Raw genomic sequence first — 15,213 nt, forward strand, 5'->3', positions numbered from 1 at the left:
AAACAATCTCTAATATTAGGCTTATACTCACTAATTATTATGGTCCTGAATACGGCAATATTTAAATATATTTGCTTACACGGGTAAGCATTTATTAAACTAAAATCAATATGGTGTTCCTTGAGTAGAAAGATCTTCTGACACCTCTGCATCCAGTAGGACTTTCCTTTGCATAAGTACTAAAAAGGACACTTGCTATTACTAACATTGAACTTAAGGGTGAACATCTACACAAATTTTCAAGAGCACCAGACAGACTTAAATATAGGGGAAATTAGAAAGGTATACGACTTCAAAAGCAAGACAGGACATTTCTGATGCTCTTCAGCCTCTGTCAAATTTTAATTCTACACCGTTACCTTGCTCCCCCCACTATTTCTGTAAGAGGACTCTAACTCTGCAGTACTCTTGGGATATAGTTTACATTACCTAAATCTGAACTCTGCTGATTTTTTTCATCTCTCCCTATACTGAACACTGATAACTCTGACCCTTAACTAGTCATCCAGATCATAAATTTTGCATCTTGACACAAGCATTTACGAAAAAGTGTTACAAGTAATCTTTCTGTTTGAGACTGTTCATACAACTAGGAAGAAAAATGAGATGAAATGCGGTCCTTTCAACTGCTTTTACGTGGGAGTTGCAAAGTAAAAGCAACTCCCGTGTAACTTCACCTTAAGGCTTTTGTGTTCTGCAATATTCACCCGGTATTGTGTAACGATACAGTTATCTTTCTAAGGTCTGTTCCTGACAAGTTAAAAACATCCTGGCTTACATTCTCAAATCTCACACTGCAGTGTGAGCTATCTTCCTAGTCATCTTTTGGTTGTTTTTTGTGTTGTTTTTTTTTTTCTTTCTAATTTTTACTATTTCTTCACTCCTGTTACATTTAGTAGATCTGTTGACAAACTTGTTTTAACAATCAGCATCTCCAGTGCTCAGCATGCCAACTGACAGAAAAGCTCTGAGTGACAGCTGGCTGATAGACATCAAACGAACAAAATACTTTTGTGTATCCAGGATCCCAAGATTTCCAAAGAAGAGAAGAGAAGCTACCCTAATTCTTACATTACTTTCACAGTTTCTGACTAAATATTTTCCAAAACACTTATTCTAGTCATTTGGTTTTGCCCTTTCCCCTTCCTTTTGAGAGGAAAAAAGAGATGAAGAACAAATTCAGTTAAATATTCACCTAACATAGTACTTAAATATTTTTGGAAGGAAAAATGCAGTTTTGTAGGATTTTTTTATCAAAGGGACCCTCTAATTATCTTAGTCCTCCACAGAAGGCTTCCAGTCACAGAAGCATACTGCGTTTAACACAATGTTAGGCTTATAACAGCACTTCTTTACAGGACAACAAGCCCGTTAATACATAACCAATAGAGTACATCCTTTCAGCGCAACACAAAATCTTCTGAACAGGATAAACGTTCACATGGTTGTTAATTTGCTTTTTTAAGTGAAGTGACCAATGTAAGCAACCAACGGAGATTAAGTCACAGATTTCAACACAATACTGACATATATATATGTTTTATATGTAAATAAATGATACACATATAGAATGTAGTCTGGAAGTAATGTTAATATCTTAATTCACCACTCACAGAAATACTTAATTTGGAATTTTTAAATTAATTACAGAGAAAGATATCAACTTTTTGAAATATTTATAAAAGTAGCAAATACCTGAAGTACTCACAGCAGTGGAGTAAGGGGTATGAGCTCCTGTATTTTCAGCCCAGCAGCCACAACCATAAAGAGCTGCCTAAAGAAAGAAGTGCATCTTTCATAAATTTAAGTATACAAGGGTTTTGGTCTGTTCCCTTCCCCAAAAAAAGAAAAATCAAACCCAAAAACCCCCCCAAAACAATAATCAACACCACCAAAAAGCCCCAAACCAACAAGAAAAAAGAAACCCAAGAAAAATCCAAGTATTAATACAAGAGATACATAAGAAAATCATAACAGTCAAAATTGCAATTCCAATCCATTTTGCTACATCTTCTTTTACTATTCTTCAGAACTAAGTGATTATCATAGAAGTACGGTATTCTAACCTAACTTTACAGAAAATGAGGGTAGTACAGATATCAAAAGACAAAATAATTCCAGCTGCTCCCTATTTATATAAAGTCCCTTTCACTCTACTATTCCAAAAGAAAATCTTAAATACGTTTCAAAAGAGAACTGCTTTTAGAGCAGGGGCAAAAGTCAACCAAAAACATAGCTGTTCAGCAATGGAGCATGACATTTCTGATGCACCTCAAAATTCCCTCACCTAATAACAATAAGGAATGCCTGTACCTGATGTGTTCTTTTAATACCTTTGTCACTTCTACCAATTCACAAGATCATTTAAAAATTGATTAGGACAGCTTCCCTGAATATTGCTGAACGTCTTATTTAAAAACACTCTAAGCATTTAAGAGACTATTTGTGGTATTAAGGAGGCATTTAAGCCCAAGAAACTTATCAATAGCTCTGGCAAAAGGTAACTAACTACAGAACAACTTCTTACCTATCAATGTTTTATAACATTGATGGAGGATGCTAAAAACAAAAACTTGCATTCTAATGCAGCGAAAATGCCTCCAGAGTTTAATGGGAAGGAAAGAAGGACATCAGTTTGCTATCACAGCTCTTGCTTAGTGTCACAATTGCTGAACAATCATTCCCAACTGAAAATGTATAATCACCTGACCAACTCTTCCAGGATGCTTTAGTGCTAAACCTCCACTGGAGACAGCAGCAGCAACGTTTCCTTCTTGGTCAACAACAACTGCACCAACTGTATCCAATGTTCCTGAGTCATTCTCCTGCAGGACACACAAACAGAAACGACTACTAAAAATAGTATATTAAAGTCAGATTATACTTCTTAGGAATGTGCAAACTAATGAGCACGAAACCAAGTGACAGGCTGATCAACAAAACAGATTTGTTATCATGCATATTGTACCGATTGCGCTGCCATGTATCTTCCCAAAATGCTCTCTTGCCTCAGACAGGACCTGAAGAAAACTTCTCCGGCAACAAGAAGGTAATAAACATCTCAGAACTCATCCAGTGCTTAGATTACCTGCCTTTACTCACAAAAGTACCAAAAATGCTGTTTCCTTAGTGGTGGGCACTTGTCCATTAAGAAATGATTCAGCAACACATTCCAAAGATGCCATATCAAAAGGCCTTTCCCAAAAGCTTTGAGATGGCATTTTTGGAGACTCTGATCTTTAAAGCTATGTATGATTAAAAAAAAAAAACCAAAAAAACAACAAAAACACAACAACCCCCCAAAAACCCTGAAACCCACAAGAAGCAGCTTACCATGTAAAGAGAAAATTCTGATATTCTGAGCAAGACAATAAATAGAAGCCTTGAGAAGAAATCTCCCCCAGGACAGATTCTTTCTCCCAGACTTGTTCTCAGTTTGGCAATCTTTAGTGCCTTCCTGATTGAAACAAATTACCCTTCACTCCCTCTGGGTCACTAGAAAATCATCCTTACTTCAGTTGCTTCTGAGGCAGATTTGTTCCCCTAAAAGCAGGTCTTTGAGCATTCATTCCTGATGCAAGCTCTCTGCCTACTGTCTCACAAACACTTCAGCTGCCTCACCCTGGATCGTTCCGTCCTTCCCATCTTCCTTAATATACCATGTTCAGCCACTCTAAGAGAAAGAGCAGTTTCTCCCTCTCTGCCTAGGCTTGCCCTAGATTCCCTTCTCTGTAGAACCTAGGCCAAGGCACTCTGACTTCATACCCAATCACACACTTCTGATGGGGCACAGCATGCAGTGTACATAAAATTAAATTAATAAACAAAACCAATACATCATCCATCACATACTCCAAAAGATGAACGCTGCTGTTGCACAAGCCCTCAAGCCTTGAGCTGATCAGTCTTTCCTGTATAAAAACTTACCTGCATTAAAAAAATCCTATATAAACTTACCTAAGCAAATAATCCCAAAGGATATTAAGCTATTCATATAAATGTATATTTTCTGGACTAGGATCCAGAGGGAAGAAGGAAAAAAAAATTTACACCCAATTATTCAACTTCAAATTATCACGTTCCCATCATCTACTAACATTTCCTTGGCATACAACGTCACTTGTTAAGCAGAATTCTTAGGAGACTCATGCTGATGATACTCTGGCCACACTTAATGCCGGTCTTAAAAGGAAAAATACACAATGCAGCACTACCATGTTCTACAGTATTTTTCAAGCTACTGGAACTCCTAAGCAGGAGCACCATCCTTGGGTTTTACCCAGAGTAACAGTAAGTTTCTTCTCTTTGCTTACACCTAGATCTTCCTGAACAAGTTCTACACTCAGAAGCTGGCACTAACCATATTCAATATTAAGATGTCCTGACAGTAAAGCAGAGCAACTGCTTAGAAAAAGAGAGGTGAAAAACCTATAGATCTAGGGTCTTAACTGACATTGGGAAGAAGAGCAAGTTGAAAAGCAGAGGAAGGTAAAAACTAGGATTGGGGAAGGCAGGAGAAGGAGAGGCAAAAGGAATTTTGAGGACTGGAGCAAAGGAGATAAGAAAAGAGCAAGTTCCCTTCCAAGTTGTAAAGATAAAAGAAAATTAAGGAACCCTTCCTTAACACCTCATGGGCAAATGTATTTCATATCTGCCAGGACTGCCAGCCACAACCTAATTTAGGTATTATTAACCCAGTTAGAACAATACTATTCAGTGGACTGAAAAGATCTTAAGCAGCAGAGCAGGCTGCTCACTGGAGGTGCAAGCTCCCATCTTTGGAGGTTTTCAAGATCAGACTGGCTAAAGCTCTTCCCAACATGAATTTTCCTATGATCCTACGATTTCTTTACAGAGGAGAACTACTAATATGATGCAGGTTTTGTTGTCCATCCCCCTGCCCCCTGTTATCAAAGGAAATTATACCCACAACAAACAACTTGATTAATAGACAACTACAGATATGAAAATCAAGCCAGTCAAAGTTAGGAAATGCCAGAATTAAGGCCACCTGTGTAATCTTAATTCATATTAAATCGAACACTTGGGGCTCCCATAACGAATAGAAATACATTTTAGAAGGATGAGGCTCAGTGTGGATCAGTATGTTTTCCATATCATCTGACAGCGAAGAAAAAAATGCTTGCAGCCTTCTTTGCAGCATCTGTAAAACTCTTTGCTCAATCTGCCACCCATCTTCCACTTTAGCTCTCACATGCATAAAATATTTGCCTTCAGTAGCTATATAACTAATTTCTTTTTTCAAAAGAAATTTTAATCAAAAAACCACAAGCATTTACAAGTATATGTTGCATGGAAACTTTCTTCACCATTATTTCCTTTAAAAGAAGGTGTATTTCAGATCAGTATTTGCTGTCAGTTCAGTGGTATACTTTGCTTGCTTTGGCTTATTTTATTTTTAAATGGGGCAACTTAGGAGGCTGGAACCCTTTTCTAAGGGAAGCATTTTTTTTAACCTGGCCCACACAACCTTCTGAAGGAAGTCTGTATCACTGAAGCAAAGGAATTCTGTATTTTCCTTCTCATTAATATGTTTGGGGTTTTTTTGCGATCAGAAAAAGGAATCACTGCTGATGCTATATTTATCCTTACTCAACAAACTGAAAACCAGTGAGAACCAGTTCTATTCCATCTCCAATGGGAAAAATACGTTGTTGGATCTATTCTAGACTTACTTTTATGTTTGCACCCATTTCAACATACCCCTCCATACAAAAAGGCATTATGCGCCTGAGGAAGAATGCACCTGGTGAGAAGACTTTCAATGTCACACATTTTAGCTCTTCAAACCATATGAATGTTGAAAAATACAGGATCCTGTCAAGCTAATATTAAGCCAATCAACAGAAATACATTAAACACTACAATTCTTGAAGTTCTTTTAAAAAAAAAAAGGTACGCAAATTTAACATACTGTCAAAAGTCCAAATTCTATATGGGTCCAACAGGGACTAAAGGAGATCCAGCTTGCTTGCCCTTATCTTTTTATTTGATTCATTAATTTCGCACCTTAGATTTAAAAATTTTGCAAGTTCCAAAGGAAACCTGATTATTACTTGCTGATATCTGTTAACAAATTCCGTATCTGACTTCAGCTAATAATTTATACTAACACATCCATTGCAAAAGCAGTTTGGGGGATTTCAACAATGTAGTATTCCAACCTAACAATAATCTATTATGCAGTTAATATTTTACATGGAAACAACTGAAAGTCAACGTCAAAAGTAAGACCGCACATTACTGAATTAATTTGCATCTTGCGACAGGAAAGGAAGTTAATTTCATGAAATCATGGACCAAATATTCAAAGTTAGCTAAGAACATACACACAAAGCAGGAGGATGCTCATCTGCACAAATGCAGAGTTCTATCAAGTATTTTAGAAATCTCATCCTTCCCTTCTACTGCACAGAAAAGAAAAAAACCAACAAAACATAGTCATCTTTCACAAGCCCCTAAGGAAGGAATTAACAGTTTAGGAGAGCTCTACCCAGTGCCCACTGAAAGATATCTACACACAGGGCCTTTTCCCTCTTGACTTGAGATTGTTCTGAAATTCCATGGAAAGGAATTACCATTAAATCTCATCTCTCAGTATCATAACTGACAAAATGCAAAATGAATCAGATTGAAGCAATTAACATCTATATACTATTACCCAACTATCCACACAAATAAATAGGATTTTATATTTGATGATAATTAGATCAAGTAGATTCCCCTAAAAATATGGGTTTTTTACAGTATCCTCCTACTCAGAACAGGGCAACATATAAATCTTCTAGCATGTCCCATGTTGGCCCTTTACAGATCAAGTGGAAACAGAGAGAAGCACAATAGTGGACAGCGTTATCTAGAAAATAACGTATTAACAATTCATATATTTTGGTCTTTTAAAATCTCAGATTTGAGGTGTTCTTGATGGAGCTCTTCTGCTGATTACTGCAGTATTTAACAAGGTGAGAGGCAATTTTTTAACCAAAATTTTATTTATTGAGGTATTTTAAAGAAATACTTATAAATCCATCTAAGTCAAGGGAAAATGTCACTACTCTGTGAGCACTGGGACCAGTTAATACATACCAATTTCTAGAAACGTTTTGCTCTAGGGCAACTGACAGCATAGCACGATGTACTCTCATAGCAATCTGATCTTGACAGAGTATGCGTGATGGGTGCAGCATTCGTATGTTCAACAAGGGGCAGTTACGATCTAATCATACAAAGCTCAATAAACAACCCTAGCCTTTCCAGTTTAATCGTTGTTTGGTATGTAAACAGAACACTTTGTCTGACCTCCATGTTCAAGATGAGGGAATTATTTCATACTGTATTCCACAGATGAGTTTTGTTGTTTTCTTTTGGTTTGTTTTTTAACCGGAATGGATGAAAAGTATTTAGGTTTCTTTTCCCACATTAAATGGATTTTGAAGTATACTTTTGAAGTCTAAGAAGTATTATTACCATCAAAAACCATTTCAGCATGGACGTAGGACAGAAAATTTATTTCTTTTTTAAGGGAAAGGAAATGCATAAAATTCAAATTCCTGTTCAAACTGCAAGAAGAAATAAGACAGACAGTAGGATTGCCATAGTTGACTGCTACACTTACAATTACCCTCACACAGCCATAAAAAATTCCATTTGAGGAAAAAGTTAAGTGATTAAAATTCACCATGTATCATGGGAATGATGCATATTGCTATGCATTGACCGTTGCTCACCCAAAGAGTTCAAGGTGGAACTAGCTAAAAGTTCACGTGGTATGTTTCCAGAAGATCAATGACAAAAAATATAATGCATAAAATACTTCAATGCAAAGAATGGATTTCTGTGCGACAGACGTATTTTTCTTTTCTAAATACATTCAGTGTTATTGTCTCAATACAGTAGCTGAAGAATATGAAACTGAGTCCATACATATAATTCAAACTGTTGGGCACATACTTGAGTACATATGTGAAACTAGATAAAAACCAAATCAGTTTTAATAAACCTCAAACCAAATAATGTTATTTATGGAGTTAAATAACTAGCCTATAAAGAACTAACCTATAAACACTAGCCTATAAAAAAAATTCATGTGCACTGGAAATTCTTAGTGCCACTGTTATTCAAATCAAAGAGAGGACAACTCCTCTTAAAAGTAACTTCAGCATAGTTGTAAAAGAAGTTTGTAAGAGCAGAAGACAAATTAAAAATAGGGCTTTTAGCCAAACTCTACTGAGCTATTTTCAATTACAATTTCCTCTAGTAAAAGACAGGTTAATGGTAAGAAGACAAACATTTACTTCTGATGTTTACTGGTGCTTGAGGTGAGAACTTCAGAATGGCATCTGGCTGAATTAACACATCACAGCCAGTTCCCCTATGAATATGTTTAGCTAATTCACAGACAAACAAAAATGATTTCTTAAGTATGTAAATCAATGTGTAAGTCACCACAACTTAAAAAAAAAAAGCCTCCATTTTCACACCTTCAAAATTTGGTATAATTATTAACGGGTCTTCCTGGGTGCAATCGCATAACCCTCTACATATCCTACACTGACCAAGCAATGAAAAATACAGCAAAGACAACATTCCATTTACTCGTAAAATAAGAGTCCTTTAGGGAGTTACACTGCCTAGTTTTTCCATACAATCTTTATTAAATTTAAGCAGCCTCTCATTCTTTTTGACCTTGGTATAATTTAACTTTTACTGAAAAGTAATTTTTAAAACTGCATGTTGATTTTTAGCTAGTGGAATTTATCAGCAACTAAAACTTCCAGGTAATTTCGGCCTTTTTTGATCTGCAATACTGTCTCTTCACACAGGCCTTTTGGTGATGATTTCCATTCAACTTCAACTTTGTTAACATCCTTTCTACCTTGCTCTTCTCCCAACTTCTAAAATTTCTTAGACCAAAAAATGACGAGAATTTATAACAACTGTGCAGCACTGGCAACAGAGGCACATAAGCTAAGCTGCAGCATCAGGTTGAAGCAGGTAAGAGTCAACCTAAGACAATGAAACAACTATTAAGTCCTGCTGAAAGGGACAGGTCTGCAGCTCCAGAGAAGCACAGAAAATAAAAAAATTAAATGAGTATTTATGAATTAAAGCTTAACTTTGACAAGAAGATTAACTTGTAATTATTCAAGTATTTAAATGGTTTTTAAACAATTATTTTTAAACCTTTCATGAGAGCTCAGCTTTGACAATACAAGTTTTGGGATGACAGATCATGGGCCTCATCCTTGCTAAATGATCCTTTTCTAATAGCTTAGAGAGAATTATTCTACCTTTTTTTTTTTTTTTTTTTTTTTTAGAATTTGCCCTGGTAGAATTTGATTTTTCATTCCTATTTCATTTTGAAAAACTAAACTTCCTGTAAGGCTGCAATTATCTTACACTCTGTGGATAACAGAAGCAGTCTACACTGTTAGCACGGTTTGGTTTTCATCCCCCCTCCATGGACAGGATGTGCCCAGAAAGCTGACAAAACCAGTGCGTTACGTTACTGGATTACTTACCAGTGAGTAGAGCTCTATTTGATCACCTCCTTTACCTACCATCATTGGCCTTTGGGGGTCTCCCACAAGCGCTGCACATGACTCTGGAGCCCTTGAAATTTCAAATTGCAGGTCGGTAAGCTCATGCATTGGCATATGTTTCAAGCATTGACTTGCCCCTTATTACATGAACATCAATACTGCACAGAGACCCCTCCTCCCTCAGTTACACTTAAACACCATTAGTTTCACAAGGAGGTACGTGAAGTTCTGTAAACAGGAAAAGTTCCAAAACTCATAACTAACTCCCCCCTCCCCTCCCCCCCCACGGCTCTATCCTTACTTTCTTTACGGGTCTTATCTCCTTGAAAATAGAAAAATTAGCACCCTGCTAGGGACAACTTCTTGTCTAAGAACACAGAAGAAAAATGCCTAATTTACCACTGGTTTGCATTTGCACAGAGAATAAATTTTTTTGCCGATTCTCTGGGATTTATACATTATTTACATCAACTACATAAGGCAGTGGTCATTTAGTTTACCAAGGCAAAGAGAAATGGCCAATCCGAAAGGCCATAGGCCCCAAATAAAGCATAGGCATTTAATTTAATGAGCTATACTTTGATATTCAACAGTAAACACAAATACTGTGATTGACATTCTCAAATGGTAACAAAGGCTCTAAATTCAAACTAAGAGTGAGGAGGACAGAGGGAATCCTAATAGTTTTGTAGTACAAGTAATATGGGCCAGGTCAATGCTAGATGCATGCACAGATGCACATGTTTACCTACCTGATATTTCAAATTTCACCAATTCCAGCTCCATAATGCAGTGCGCTCAGGAAACATTAAAAAGTGGGAAACAGTGACAGAGATCCCAAGCTAAAGAAAATGTTTCAGTAAATAATTATCTGTTTGTGTTTACATTTGTCATATTTCCAGTTCAAAACGAGCAAAATATTTTTCATAGCACAAACAAGATACAAAGTGACAGTTTGGTTTTCAAATAGCAAGGCAGAAAGTTTTAATTGCACTAAGTTATCATTACATCATCTAAACATTAGGGTTGCCAAGGAGAAGTGGCTTCTGATGCTACATTAGTCTCATCTTACATATGATATGAGATTTATTAGCAATCAGCTGTAAGTTTAGGATGACACAACAAAATTTTAAACAGGAACTAACCTTTTCATTTGATTGTCTTCTTTTCTTTAGTTGAATGAGATCTGTTTCCACCTTTTCAGCCAACTCCAGCTTCCTCTTGTTCCTCTTAAAAGCTGCTAAACTAAACCCTATAAAAATAATTCAAAAGCATTTAACTAAGTAAAATTTGCTTAATTTAAACAAATATTGATAAGTTTACATTTTGGAGGTCGCGCCCCCCAAATATTTTTATTGATGCAAAAAGCATCAATAAAAAGCCAACAACAAACTATTTAAGTTTCAGTACAACATGTTTACATATTTTCCTAAGTGAAAAAAGTTCTACTATCGTTCAGCAACAGTGATGGGTAAAATATCTAGAAGTCACTGAACACATATGGAAGCTATGTTGGTCTAAATACCTCTCTGCTTGGCAAAGAAGCGGCACTGCACAGAAGAGCACAGAATAAGCGGCTTGTGTTAAAATTATTGACTGCTGACAAGTAAATAGATACGATGTGAGCTCATTCTGATATCCATAAAATTAGGCTACTATTTTATTACCTTAATTGCATATCTGTATGTTTACCCATATATTTAAAGCCACACAATAGTCTAGCAATATATTTATGTTCCATAATCCAACACAGGCTAAAGACCACCTAGGTCTTGAAAAGACAAACATGTATTTTCCACATCTAAGTCCCACATTCAGAAAGGAAGTGTTCTCTAAAGTGGAGTAAAAAAAAAATTGTTATGCTTAAGAGACCAAAATGACATGTTTCCATTTTAGAAGATTCAGTTCATGAAAAAATTGCAGATATTGACATATTTAGTTCAAACTATTTTGACTTAGTATTATCCACAGATTGTCTTAACATCCCCTTTGAAATGCAGAGAAAAGAGGAAGGGGGAAAAATGCCTTTTGTCACTTCTTCAGTCATGCAAAATCAAGCTATTAGGAGGGCAGAGATATACACAGGTAAGTCACAAATCCAACAGAAGTGAAAAAGCACAGGTTTCCTATTTAATCTATAAGATTTAAAAAATGCCATTTTAAATGAAGTTCTGATACAGCTACATCACTATTATTCAGAAGACTGGAACAGCTGCAAGAACAGGCTATGAATAAAACCAATATTGCAGAGCCAACAGAACACAAAGCTTTCATTTACAATTCTTGAAGTACACAGACAGTGAGCATTTTACTTCTTTGAAACTTCCCCATGCAGGTGCCAAAATCACCTAGTGAACTCTCCTTTAAACCTGTTCTTAAGTACATAAAACTGGACCTTAAACTACCACAGTTATTCAAGTATATAACCTGAAAGTAATGAGAAAGCTGGCATTTCTCTCCAAAAACCTAATGAATACCAGTTTCTTAAAACTGTAAACACATCTTAATCTGCCATCACCAAGAAAGGAACTCTTTCTACCATACAGAGCTGATTAATGCAGCTACTTTGGACAACATATTGCTGTGTATGAAATGAGGTCCAAGAGGTAAACCACAAACACTTGATACAGGGGAGCAGGCAAAGAATTATTTTAGTCTAGTACTAATTAAGGGTGGGGAGGAACAAACAAAAAAAACCCACACAGATCAAGAATTTATTAAACAGAAGTGCCCCAAAATAAACCAAGCCAGGACGTTGTTTTTAATAGAATTTTTAAACAGGAGAACTTGTAAGTTGACATGACTTCAATAAACATAGCAAATACCTATGGGCAGAGCCACAACGTGGGCGAGTAAGAATAACGCCTGGCCTTGGTACTCATCAAAAGCAGGTATTACACAGGGATAAATATGCCTAAGCCTGTGTATCTACTGCTGCTGTTGCCTCCTGCCAATTCAGAAGAAAGGTGTACCTAGAGAAGCAAGACAAATAGGAGGGTGTAGGAGCCCATATATGAAAACGTGAACACGAGAAGTTTTCCTCGTGCTCCAGAATCTAACACTAGCGGTGTCCTGAAACCTCCTGCAATATTTGCACGTTCACCAGTTCAAATATGTGCACGAAGACCACGTCAAAACTAGGGAACGCATGGGCTAGTTCCAAGCTGCCCTGCCAGCTACAGAGTGCTGCTATATGGCCTCTCAGCATCACCACTCCAACTATACTTTGGTTGCTACTTATCCTGCCATTTTTTCCACAACATACAAAATTCTCCAAGCTTGAGAGAGATGTTTCATTCACTTAAGTCCTCAGTGTCTAGCTAAGCAATTAAACAATTTTCAGATTTTACCTTGTGCTTTAAAATTCTATTTGTCTTTTCAAAACAAGAAAAAAACTGAAAAATTGCTTTGAAGGATCTAATTGTTCACAATGACTTCTTATCTGCATTGCTAATTCAAAGTGGTATCAGTAAGCTAGGAAATATAGGGCAGAAAAAAGGTCATTATTAACAAAGAAGTACACATTTTACTAGGCAGTAAGAAACGCTATATATGAAATTAGGCCAGCAATGTACCACCCTGTGCATGTTTATGGAATAGATGACTCTATCCTACAAAGCAATACTTGTGGCTAAGAAAAAACTGTGCTTACTCCCCAACTGTCAGAAATATTTTCAGTTCCTGGGTACCCCAACTGCCTTTCAACTGTATGCTGAGATAAAGACTTGTCATGCATTTTTTTTCTCTCTTGCTTTTCTTACTTTGCTGGTCTCCTAGGTGGGAGAAGTGGTGCAGTGCATCAAGGACTCTCTTACTGGATGATCAGATATCCAGAGCCCCAGGAGATGTTGTGGCATATATTTTTTGCATATCGTAGACAAACAGACAAAGAAAGTTTTCTAGTAACGTACAATGACATATCTTGGAAGGGATCTTAGGAGGTCATGTAGTCCAACCTCCTAAGCAAAGCAAGTCCAATTTGAAAGGGCTGCATAGGAACTCGTCAAGTTTTGAATATCTTCAAGGATGGAGATTTCACAACTCCTCTGGACCTCTGTTCCAATATTTGATCAACCTCATGTTAAAAGAAAATTAATTTTTTTTTAATTAGTCAAAACCTTACATATTCTAATTTATGTCAGTCCTCTATGATCCTATCCCTGTGCACCACACACCACCATAACTAATGTAACACTTAAATGCACAAATACAGAACAGTCTACGTTAAGGAAGCTAGTATGTTTGCCAAGTAAAATACACAAACTTTCCCAGCTTCCTCCATCACAATATCTACAAAACTTAATCATCAGCTCCTACGTGTGACAGATACTGTGATCCTTGTCACATTGGAAAGTTCATACTGTTACACTAGATAGATATACTAGAGAGGTGCCAGTCATGGTTCTGTACTGCCAGATGGCATGAATTTTGATCAGAATATTCTGAGGGCCTTTTGGGGGGGCGGGGAGAGGATTGTTTGGGGGAAGTTCTTTTTCAGGGGTGGAGGAGGGTGTTTTTTTTAATATCGTGCCTCCCTTCCCAGACTTATATGAATTAACGTATTAATTCAATAACTGTCAAGTTTTATTCAGTTTAAGCATGAAATGTCATACCTTTCAATACTGTGAGGGAAAGTAAGTCTATTTAGACTTCTCCTAGAGTGGAAATTCTTGTGCTCAGGCTACATTCAACTTCAGAATAGTTATTAGGAATAACATTCATTTGAAAGTTGAAGATTTTGTTCTAGCAAGGACTGATGAATAACTGCCTTTTGTTATTTAGGGGAAATAATTATTATCAGTGATTATCAATTCCTCTTGGCAGGCTAAAACAGCTAAACCTCCAAAGTGACCAAAGAATTGTGAAATAAAGGACCAGTATGTAAAACAAAGCCTAGCAATTTCCCTTTTTTCCTCTGACATAGACCTATGCCCAACTTCAGATAATCAGTTAAAAACAAAATGTCTTGAATCTTACATTTGAATTTTTTTCTCCAGAATAAGGGAATAAAGACTAATAGCAAATGAAAGGCTGCCCGCCCTCAGTTTATTCCTGCCTTTGCGATGTTCTATCTATGTAAAACCACTATAAATGCCATTAAACTGGCTAGTACTCTGGTTGCTTTGTCTTGCTCTACAAGTGACAAAAGAAACTAGAAAACACAAGTGAGCTTCACACTAAACAAATGAAAGATGACATTAAAGTCTTCTGAAAACATCCTGTAAGTTTGGCTCTTGTCAAAGAATATATTATGGGATTTTAAGTTCAACAAAACATTTTATGAACTAAAAAAAGAAATCCAGGATTCAAATGTGCTTGGTTAACGATGCACACATAACACGGAAAAATAACCCACTGAAAAATTATTTTGAAAATAAGCACTATGCATAGAAGGAAAATGCCTACACACAGTTTAAGTTCATAATTCTCATTAAATCTAAAACAAAAACTCAACTTTGTGGTGCAATGATGTTAAGAGATTTCATTTGTCCTAAATGACAGTACAAAAACCACTCTCACCTTCTCCAACAAGACAGCATATTCCAAGCTTGAGAAGAGGAAAAGGACACAACACAGTGTTGAAGACAGGCATGTTTTCCTAAAACAAATGCAATATAGCTACATCAGCCTGATGTTGCCTGGGCCAAGG

The 15,213-nt window shown here is 36.5% G+C and overlaps 1 protein-coding gene across 2 annotated transcripts in view; it reads right to left on the reverse strand.

The window, feature by feature from the left end:
• TASP1 (taspase 1) overlaps window positions 1–15,213 on the reverse strand; it is an 85,926-nt gene that overhangs the window by 39,139 nt on the left and 31,574 nt on the right. For both annotated transcript variants that reach the window (XM_082306177.1, XM_082306178.1), the window contains exons 8-10: window positions 10,709–10,815; window positions 2,706–2,825; window positions 1,696–1,774 (exon numbers count right to left, since the gene is read on the reverse strand). In XM_082306177.1, the coding sequence (XP_082162303.1) occupies window positions 1,696–1,774; window positions 2,706–2,825; window positions 10,709–10,815 (306 nt within the window). The remainder of the gene's footprint in view (window positions 1–1,695; window positions 1,775–2,705; window positions 2,826–10,708; window positions 10,816–15,213) is intronic.

The sequence above is a fragment of the Platalea leucorodia genome (genome assembly GCF_965183815.1).
Source record: "Platalea leucorodia genome assembly, chromosome: 3".
In the NCBI taxonomy this organism is placed as follows: domain Eukaryota; kingdom Metazoa; phylum Chordata; class Aves; order Pelecaniformes; family Threskiornithidae; genus Platalea; species Platalea leucorodia.